We start from the raw sequence: 11,601 nt of genomic DNA on the forward strand, positions 1-11,601 counted from the left end.
TCTATAAGCAGTTCCCCACTTTTCTCTAATGTAGAAGATGGGAGATCTAGGGTTTGTGCATGAGTATTGATGTACATACTTTTTTTTGGTCTTCCTTACAGTTTTTTTGTCTAGCTGTCTCTTTCTATATTTTAGGGGGTGCATCTAAGTCTTAGTGCATGTGATTTCTAGATTCAACTGTGTGCAAGGTTTGTCTTCCATCAATCTTTTGAATCAAATTTGGTGATCCATTAAAAGGATGGCAGATATTGTCATGAAAGAATGGGATGGGAAAGGTTTGGATTGTTGGGACTATCAGGATGTAACTGATGTGGGTTTTAGTGATATGGGTTTCTTAGATTTGGATTCAGTTCCATCTGAGTGGCCTTTGTGGAGTGAGCTGGTTCTTGAAAATGATGAAGAACTGGACTATTCCCCATCAATATCAGAGTTGTTGTCAACAGAGGAGGAGCTAATGCAAATGATTCATAGTGAAGAACCAGTGATGAAGCCTAATTGCCAGAGCCTCAGTGGAAGTGAAATAGCCAATTGTGATTCCAACATTGAGTACAGTGAAACGGTCAATGGGTCTAACTGTATTGACAGCGATGGCCTCATTCCTTGCAGTACTGATTCAAAAGAATTCAAGGGCCTGCTCCTGGTACATCTTTTAACTACCTGTGCTGAGGCAATCTCAAATGGAGCCCATGATCTGGTTGACATCATACTCTGTAGATTGAAAGAACTGGTTTCTCCAACTGGTTCTACTATGGAGAGGGTGGCTTACTATCTCTTTCAATCACTGCAGCAGAACCATAATAGTTCTAATAGTGAATTTCATGGACTCAGGAGATTCAACAGTTTGAATGAATCCAGTTATATACAAGCTTTCAGCCTACTGAACCAGACTTATCCCTATATCAAGATAGCTCATTTTACTGCCACTCAAAGCTTTCTTGAAGCCATTCCTGCTCAAGCAAAGAAAGTCCATATCATAGATTTTGACATAATGGAGGGCTCTCAGTGGCCCATATTGATGGAAGCCTTGAAATCTGAGAATTACAGAATTGGCCACCTCAAAATCACAGCCATCAAATGGGAAGAGGAGGAAGAGGAGGAAGAAGAGGAGGAGGAATATGATGATGATATTTCAGATCCTTCTTCAAGTTTCTGCAAACACACTGGAAGAAGGTTATCTGAGTATGCAAGCTCATTGGGTATTTCATTTTCTTTCCAAGAAATCAAATTGGAAGACCTGAGAAATCTGAAACGTTCAGGGGATGAAGAAAAAGTGATGGTGAATTGCATGTGGGAGCTACCACACATGCTTGAGAGAAGCAAAAAGGATTTAGTGAAATTCATTCATGGTACCCACCATTTGAATCCAGAAGTTCTTTCTGTGGGTAGTGGACCCCATGGAATTCAAAACCCAAAGAAGCAGAATTTCACAGAGTGCTTCAATCAATGCTTGAACAATCTGTGTGCCATGATTGACTCTTCTGAAGCAGGGCTTCCAGAGCAATTCGGGCTTGCTAGAGGTGTAATTGAACGTTTGTTCTTGGGGCCAACGATGTGCAGACCCATTAATTCATTTTCAGAGGATTCTAATGGAGATTTTCTGCAAGTCATGGATATTCCTCTCCAGTGTGGTTTTGTTGAGCGTGATATAAGCTACAAAAACTTAATGTGTACAAAATATCTGGTCACGAGTTCTAACAATGGTAGATTCTATACAGTAGAACGCGTGGGTGACCATGAAGTTCTTCTTAAATGGAACTCTACATCTTTAGCTTTTGTTTCTACTTGGACTGCACTCTATTGACGGTAGGTGAAAAGCAAGGAAATATCCTCTCAGGAAACTGTAAATACGTGACTAGAGCCTCTGTCATCATTATCTGTAATTTCATGGAAGATAGAGTGCATATTTTTTATTGGTATTTGCATATATAAACATATATGCTTGATTTACCAGTCAAGTCTTATTTTTATTCTATATTAAGGGTGGTTTTATTTCATGTATTACTCTATTAGCATATTTATCTTTACAAGAATATAGGTAAAGTATGTTAAAATATATCATATTTGTTCATTATTTCATTTAAGTTAGAAATCAAGTCTTATTTTTATTATTATATATTAATTAATTAGTTTTACTTCATTATATTATAATATAACATCAATAAATAAAATCAAAATGGCTTGTCAATGAGTCAGACAATAAATTATATAAAAGCATGAAATGTGTTTTTTGAGGTACTAGGAAATTCTCTAGATTAAATTCACTATTATCTCATTGTTCATAACTTATTCTCATTGAATTTCTGTTTTTCTCACTTTTTTTTAGTTATTGTTGTTTTAATTTTTATTACTACAAGTATTTCCTTAATTTTCTAAATTTTGATTATCACAAATCTAAAATGTATTCAAAATAGGTAAACTAAACTGACTAGGAAAAAAATTTATTTCAACCAATTAAAAGTGAGTATTTGTTTATTTGAAAAAAAAAAACATTTTCCCAAAACTTATATGCAATTTTTTAAAGTTTTTAAATTGTAAAAATTAAGATCCTCTTAGAAAATTGTAATTAAGTTACAATAGCCTCAATCATCTTTATCTTTACCTAGTTCTCATTCCATTTCTACTTTTTATTACTACAAATAAAGTTGTGTTGAAAGAAGCTTTATTAAATTTTTTAATTCAAGTTTTTTTGTAATTATTGCTTTCAAATATTTTATTATCATAAATTCAAAATGTACTTCATATAGGTATTGAATTATTTTTACTCATATATTATTTTTATTCATAGAGAGGTAAACATTTTTTATTTAGAACTATGATACAGTGAGGCCACAAATGAGGGACCTCATCTCCAACATGAATAATAACACCTTGATAGTATTAGATTATGTGAGAAGTGATAACTTTGAGAAGACTCTCAATATTCGAGCTAATCACTGAACTAGTGAATGCAATCTAGTATAGTGAGCTTATTATATAAAAAAATGATAGTATATACATACAAGAGGTGTATTAACTCCCACTCCCCATAAAAAGTGGGACGTATTACCTACTTGGTAAATATTAAATATGTGGCATGACCTCCTTGCATGAAAACAAATAAAAAGTTATAAAGGTGGCACCTAAAGCTGAAAGAATGTGACAAACCCAACTATCCCATAACCATTACATATAATAATTTATAAATTTATACATGAGGAATTCAAATATTTATTTTATTTTTAGATATTAACCAAAATACAAAATAACTAGCTACTCCCAAGTTGAATTAGAGATTTTATAGGCTATCCAAATGTAGTGCCCCTCCCCGATTCATCCTTTATGAGAGGCTGTGATAAATACTTTTGGACTTGTTCATAATATTGATGTCTCTTGTTTCATTCTTTATATTGATATGATCTTTGACATTAGTATGCTTACTATTAAGATGTTGATCCTATACTCTAGTTGATTATTGAAATTAGGACTATGTTGAGCCTTGCAATTATTGTACCATTTAGGACACGTGGTTCAGGGTTATCTCTATGATGAATTATCTTAGACATTTCATATTTTTATATATTATGATTTATATGCATGATGTTATATCTTAGACTATTATGATTATTGGACACACATTTGGTGATCTACATGCACTCATTATTCATGTATGAATTATATTGCATATGAGGATATGATGGCATCTTACTAGTGCTAACCCCAGTTCATGATTATATTGAATGAGTAGATACTATGGTTGTTGCCATTTCTTGCTACTATATTCATGATAGAGATGATGTTATATCACTCATTACGAGCATGATATGATGTTGTGATTCTCTTCACTTGCTTGGTTATTTATTATATATGCAATTGTACATCTTTTCTTGTGGTTATTGGTGATTGCAGGGTTGTAGGTACTTGACATTGACTCCACTCGGTCTCACAGGTTTGAGCATGTCATAATCCCAATAGCAAGTTGATCGAAGATGACATTAGTTCCTACTACACACTTTAAGTTTAAGTTGATACCCTTGTCAGTTAGTGTCTTGGCATGAGTCGTTGGTTAGCATCATGTGGTATGTTGTTCAACCCTATGTCGGGTTGCCTTGTGAGTTTGTGATTATTTATTAAATTAATAATTAATTGATTCGTATAGTTTATTAGGTATTATTATTTTATGCCTTGATGTTTATTTGAATATTTATTATTAGAGCCTTTGATTTATTGGATTTAGTATTTATTATTTATTTTTGTCTATTCATTTATTTATGTTGGGTTATTTATTATTTATTTAATTATTTATTTAGTTGCTTTATTCTTTATTTATTTATCTATTTATTTATTGGTTATTTATTTGTTATTATTTATTTACTTACCCTTCATTATGATTGGCCCTTTTGGGAGTTGTGATTGTGAATATATTATTATTTAATTTTTTATATAGTTATTTATACTATTTTGTGGTTTAACATTCATTGGGCATTTGATTATTTTATTTATTAAGCCCTTTCTATTTTATTTATTAATTAATGGACTTATTTATTTATTTAATTATTATTTACTCTAGCTACCCTATTTTACGATTGGTGGAGAGTTTTGGGTAATTTAAATAATAATATTTTAAATTACTTTTACCTTGATTTTGGGGATTGGTAGGTGTAAAATATTATATTGCTTATTATTTTGGATTAGCCAACATATTTTGATAGTTTGAAATGTATTGTATTTATTTGGTTTTTTGAGCATTCTTATGGGGGGGCATGTGGGAGAATTTCTATATTGTAGAAGATTTGGTTTTTATTTTGCTTGGAGCTTGGAATTTGGCTTGGTTGGGACGTAAATTGGATTTGTGCTTCTTCAGATTTTATTTGTCCATAGCTAGTATTATCCAAGTTGGAGGAATTTCTCCATCTCTTGCATTTTGTTTTGAAAAGATTGTTTGTAGCATGTTTTTGGGAGGATGTTTTGGTTGTTATATATTGGGGAATAATATTATTACCATGCAAGTAACAATAAATAAATTGGAGAAATATGCATACCTCTATTGTTATAAATATTACGAGAGTCTAGGTACTATTCGTCCCATGCATATATTGTCATGAGCTTTTAGTTTTCTATGTTTATAAAGGTTGGGAATTTTGTCCTTCCATTCTTGTTTTTATATACCTTGTGCTTCTGTCGATATGATTTTAATGTCATTTGGGGCCTTGAGATTTACCTTAGTCGTAATTTTTATAATTCCATTTCTGAATTGTTTGTTATATGCGCCAATTGGTAAATGCGCTATTATATCTAGTATTCACGCTAAAGTTTATAACATATGTGATGCACTATTGTGCAAAAGCACTACCCTACTTTACAAATGTGTTGTCGAAATTGGTATAGGCACTATTGTGCTCAGTATATGTGCTACCCTATGTGTTAAAAGCACCACAGAGACTGGTAAATGCACTATAGTATTTGTTATACGCACTAGTTTGCCCAGTGGATGCGCTACGTTGCAGATCATATATGTTGCAGGACTGTTTGTAAGCATTGCCTTATTTTGTATATGCATTGTAGCTTCTAAAAAAAAGCATTGTCGGAGTCCATATATGTGTTGTTCTACTATATTCCTTGTTTTCTGATCATTTTAGTCTTTGTGTCGATTTTACCTGATCTATCTGATCTATCTTTTGTACTAGAGGCTATAAGCTCCTTTGAGATTCCTGAGAAGGTTTATTTGATCTATGTTGTATTTTAGTTGTATTTGATGTCTTTTTGTGATTTGGAAAGATGTATTTACCTTGCTTGAGTACTTGGATATTCATATGAGTCCAGTAAGATAATGTTGCCTTGGTGAGGGTGCTTGTGTTATTATTGGCTAAGAAAGAGGGATCATGCCTTGCTCATGCTTGTTGATTTTTTATGAGGCTCTTGAATTTCTTTGTGATTGGCATTATGATTTTGGGTTAATTGTTCATTTGTGAATGGTTTAATGTGATTATTGTTATATTGGTTGTTGACCCTCCTTATTATTGTTATCGTTGTTATTCTATGTTGTTGTACCCCAAGGTCTTGGAACATGGCTAGGGGGAGCGGGCTTTCATGTGTTAGTTGGGGTCACATGAGAATAGGCCACCAATAGGTTCCTTGTAAGGATGCTTGTGGGTCTAGACTACTAGGAGCTCATGAAATATTTCTTTATGTAATCAAGTGATAATATTAATAATTAATTAGATGGGGTGGGTAAATAGGATTCATCTAATCAAGATAATAAATTCATGTTTTGTGCATGCCCCATCTCATAGCCCTTGAGGGATGAATTGGGATGAGCTTGGGAAGGCCATAGAGATGGAGAATTACCTTGATTCTCATATAGGTAGAGATGATTCCACATGTCGATCAGGGGTGTGGATTGCCCTTCTTTGTGAGGGTAGCATGTGATGACATTCTCCCCTACATGTATCCTTGTTCCTTATGCCATGGTTGTTGATATACCTCAGGGAGTTTTATATCTTTGATTTTAGCCTAGTGATGTGTCTTAGATTATTGGTCTATGAGGTTGATTTTTAGTTACGGTTGTCTTGTTGAGTTCCTTTGGTTGTTAGTTGTTAGCCTAGGTTTGGAGTATGTGTGGGACCTTGTGTTATCTCTTAGCACGGAAGGGTGGTTCCTTATTGGTTCCACATGGTCAGGTGATTGAGTTCTTCTTCCATTGGGATGATCTTCATTGGATGCTCTTGTGTGTGGTTGTGGAATTTTTATCTCTTCAATTATGGATGGAGTCATGGAGTAGCTTGTTGTATACCTCAAAGAATGTAACTAAATGTTGTAATATGATCCATGTATAATTTATAATAGTAGGATAGGAAAATGCGTATCACAAGATAATTGTATTTGTAGATTGGGAAAAAAACTATATATCTTGATATAAGAAAATCTTGTATTCATATGTAACAGGAAATGATGTAGTAGTTTGTGAACATGATTATTGTAATAGAATATAATGTTGGGAATCCTTGTTGATCCTATGTTGTATCTTGATTATTCAGTATCTATGCATCTAGGGATTAAGGTTCATGGATGTATAACGATGCTATTTGGATTAGGAATATGTGTACCTTATGTGAATGAATTGGAAATTATGCTTTACACTTGTGTGGAATCTTCTATTACAAAAATAGAAATAATTATACTTTAGAATTGATGTTTGAATATGTATGGATAATTGATGGTTAAGAAATTATGTTATAGACATAAGAGGGTAATGTAATTTTGTGAGAAGGTGTTTTGATATTATTGTAGGTTGTGCCATATAAAGAGATGTTTACCTTTAATAGTATTTATTTATGGTGTTGTTTCATAATGAATGAATTTTTGTTAAATGTTCTTATCTCTTGGTCATGGTAGATGTATTTGGTATTATGTGGAGATGAATGGATAATATTGTTGATGGAAATGGATTAGATGTGTTATAGGTGATGATTAGTAATAAATTAATAATAAGATGATAATGATGTAGTGAATGATAATGAGATTAGGAACATTTGGAATTGGTTCTTATAAAATGAATCTAAGGGGGAATAATCGATAATTGGATTTAACGAAATGTAATTTTGAAGACTTAATTAAATGGATAGTCTCTTATGCTATCATAAGAAGTAAATTTTAGGATTTAGATGTAGATTCAAATGAATATGTAGATTGTGATGAAAATTCTATGATGTTAGTTATGTTCATGTCCTTAGGTTTATGTTAAGTAGTGACATTAAGATACCCTAGAGAAGGTTAAATGATGAGATGTTATTTATTTATGCTTGTGTATTATATTCTTATGATCATGGTTTGAGTAAATTATATGCATGGCTAGTGGTTGTTTAAAGAGATGTAAATGATTATTGAGTTTTAAGTGTTACATTGGTTTAATGCATTTTTTTTAAAATAAAAAAAATCTCTATTTGTTAGTTAGTTGGTTAATTTCTTAGTATCCACAAGGCCTTCACTTAGTGAACTTGGGTTATATCACATGCGTTCATGTCATACTAAAGAATCTCCCTATTTTCAAAAAAATATTGCCCTAAACTCCTTTTTTTCACCCCCTCCCAATACACAATCCAAATTAAAAAGCCCCTTATTTTCACCAAATATTGCATTTTTTCATAGCCCAAATTAAAATCCTCGTATTTTCACTAGATATGCAATATATTGAGATTATTTTTGGGATACTAAACTCCCCAATATGAATGCATGTTATATAATATTGCTTAGTCAGTGAAGACCCCATGCGGATATCTAGAGCCCAACAACCAAAGATTGCACAAAGAATAAGCATACATCCATAACAGCCACAACCAACCAAACTGCAACCTAACTTCAAGCATACAACATTACAAAATAGGCTGGTTCATGGAAAGGGTCTAAAACCACAAGCAATAGACCACAAAAACTAAGAACAAGGGATTTTTCAGCCCCCCTTAGACAACATGAAGGGTTTTCCCAAGCTCCCATAACCTGTAGAAGATTTTTTAGGCCACAAAAGACCCCAAAGTCGATGTGTAACCAAAACCAATTATTGGCCAAACTAGGCCCTTGAAAACTACTAGCATCCAGTTTGTCCTTGAGAAAGACAAAAAACATAGGGTTTTTATAGGCTCCCTGAACCACGAGAGTGGGTTTTATAAGGCTCCTATAACCTAAAACAATGGGTTTTGAAAGGCTCCCATAACCTTGATCTTGGGAATGAGTACCGCTGAGAACATAATACCCTTCAATATTACCACCTCAATAGATGAAAAAGAAGAGAAACCAATTAAAAGACTATCTTCAGATCCCAAAAATCCAAGAAACAAGACACCATCCACCTTGCACCAACATCTCTATGCAACAACTGTAGCACCTAGCTCCACCTCAATAGGAGAAAGGTAATCTCCAACACCAACCATCTTCACCTCAAAAGAAGATAGGACCAACTCAAAAGGAAGAACCAAAGAAACAGGAATTTGTTGGGAAAGAAGCAAGAAGACTAGCACCAAAAATAAAATAGGGGTGAAAACAAGATAACAACAAAAAGACAACACACCCATGAAAATCCAATCCACTAGGATTTTACAAGGGGCCCAGAAACATCTAAAAAAAAACCATGAGGGTAGAGAAAGGCTCCCTCAACCATCAAAATGATCCACAACACCTAAGAAGCACTGGTAAACCCTCTCTCCACCTCAATAGGAGAGAGGGTCACCACAAAATGGCTGAGAAGAGCATTAAATAGATGTCGAAAACCCCCCTTCTCCACCCAAAAACCCTAAAGCCACTCCAGCTCCATAGGAGAGAAAACCACCACAATGGGAAGACCATGGTAGTGGGTAGGGGAAGAAATAAAAGAAAATCTTATCAATAGATAAATATGAAGAGCATAAAGGGACCTCAAAGAAAAAATGAGGATCATATAAAGCCTCCAAGCCATAACAGTCATACCTACCAAGATCTTCCACCCACCAAGCCACAATGCCATCAAGAGCTTGGTTGGTAAAGCCAAATGAACAGACAAGAGCACTAGAAACATACCATCCACAATAGAGATCTACTCAACTTCTTTGAGTTACAAAATATATAGGGTTCAAATATCTTCTAGCTCCATGCAAAACCAATGACTTTTATTAATGGCTATTGATAATGTAGATGAAATAGTTCATGATTTAGTTGTTATGATAAATTAGAATATCACTTGATGGAACTTGAAATATATACTAAAGTTAGATAATGTGACAAAATTTATTTTTTAAATGCTAACATATATTTGACATTGAACATATCACACGTGTCATGAGTATGGATTATAACATTTGATTCAGGAGATATAGAATTAATATGAAAAAACTATTAAGATATTGAAATGCCTAATAGAAAAAACAATTTTTACAATGATTTGTCAATGGGAGTCAATATTAACTAAATATAAATTTAATATAGTGTTTGATAATTTAATTATAAAAGTGTAAACCTTTTGGATATTAATTTGTTATAATATGATTGAGCTAGTGCAAGTAAAATATATCAAGTGCACCAAAAAATATATGTTAATTTTGAGAAAGAACTAAATATAATAAATAAGAATTAGATGCCAAAATCACCCAATTCAAAGAATCAAATAAAAAATTAACTTAATGATTTGAATATTAGTATCTACAAAATAATGTTCAAGTTGATGTCTCACTCTTTCACAAATGAACTCATGTAAGGAGGACTTCAATTACATAATATTTCCTTCTAAGATATGAATGAAAATTAAATTTTTAGTTGCAATCATAATTTTTCTTTAACTCAATCATAAAGTGGTTTATAAAAATATGTATTATATTTGAGAAAGGAATTTAAAGTTTGGAAGACTAAAAATTACCTTACAAATCAAGGCATAGGTTTCACAGTAGTCATGAAGGGAAAAGACAAACCAAAAGGAACATGTATGACATATGAAGTAGTCAAACTACATTAAACACTTAAACAATATAAAACATGACTATAACCTAATCAATATGGAACATAGGTGAAGCACGAGTAAAGTGGGCTGCATTAAAAACCTACACAAAAGTTAGCACCTTTTCCATCACAAACCCCATGAAAACATTCTATGTTAGATGCCATTGTGAACACTACAAAGGAAGAATGCCACCAAGATTTATCAACTACATGGTTGATTAGGAAATGTAGATCTTTGAACAAATTTCCTACCTAATAATACTTTGTTTTTTCTAATGTCTATGTGGTTTACTTCTAGAAAAGAGAATGTAATTTTTTGGGAGTCAACTAGTAAGCCTAACCTGAAATGCATAAGAGAATAGTGGAGAATCATATAATTTAGAAGTAGTTTCCTTAGTGAAATATGTGCAATGTTTGTAGCATCAATAGTCACAGTGTAGGAATATGAAGTATATTTCATGGGAAAATGACTATAGATATATAGTTGAATATCTAAAAGCAAGATATTTTATTTTTAAATATTAATTAATACATATTAATGTGGTATATAAGAAAACAAGATAGCTTTAAAATTGATATAATAAGAATTTAACAAAAGCTAAACAACATCCTCAACTAGCTTGTATAGAATCAATAAATCCCTCTTGAACTTTTCCCTATCAAAAGGATGGATGTATGTTTTCTACCAAAATTAAAATAGGAGTTAAACTCTTTTTTCCTTTTTTTCTTTTCTTTCTGATCAATAATGGGCCGAAGTTGAACCGCTTTTGACTGGAAGTATGAACCAATGAGACCACATTTTAGGGGCCTCATCCTCATATTTGTTCGATATTAACACCCTTATATCTCCTTGTGTTGTCTTCTCTTCCATTCCTAGGCATCACCTTATCTTTCCATTGCTTGTGTGAGGATCACATGGAGCTCGAGTGGACTCAAACTCCAGACCTCCCATGTAGGAGGCTCCCAACTAACTGCTAGGTTGTGGGGTCATCCCCAAATAGGAGTTAAACTCTTACATTAAAGATTACTTTACCATACTAAAGAATTGCCCTGAAAGCATTGGAGAATAAGTAATAGCTATATTTATGGAGTTCAAGTGGACATAATTTCCTACAAGTATTTTAGACTCATTTAAACTAATCATGCATTCAATACAAAAAGATG

The 11,601-nt window shown here is 32.8% G+C and overlaps 1 protein-coding gene across 1 annotated transcript; it reads left to right on the forward strand.

Annotated features, from left to right (window-relative positions):
- The first annotated feature begins 238 nt into the window (after positions 1–238).
- Positions 239–1,801, forward strand: LOC131074972 (protein NODULATION SIGNALING PATHWAY 2-like). Its single transcript, XM_058011730.2, has one exon. The coding sequence runs from the start codon at positions 239–241 to the stop codon at positions 1,799–1,801; it is 1,563 nt and encodes a 520-aa protein (XP_057867713.2).
- The last annotated feature ends 9,800 nt before the right edge of the window (positions 1,802–11,601 follow it).

The sequence above is a fragment of the Cryptomeria japonica genome, chromosome 2 (genome assembly GCF_030272615.1).
Source record: "Cryptomeria japonica chromosome 2, Sugi_1.0, whole genome shotgun sequence".
Lineage (NCBI taxonomy): Eukaryota > Viridiplantae > Streptophyta > Pinopsida > Cupressales > Cupressaceae > Cryptomeria > Cryptomeria japonica.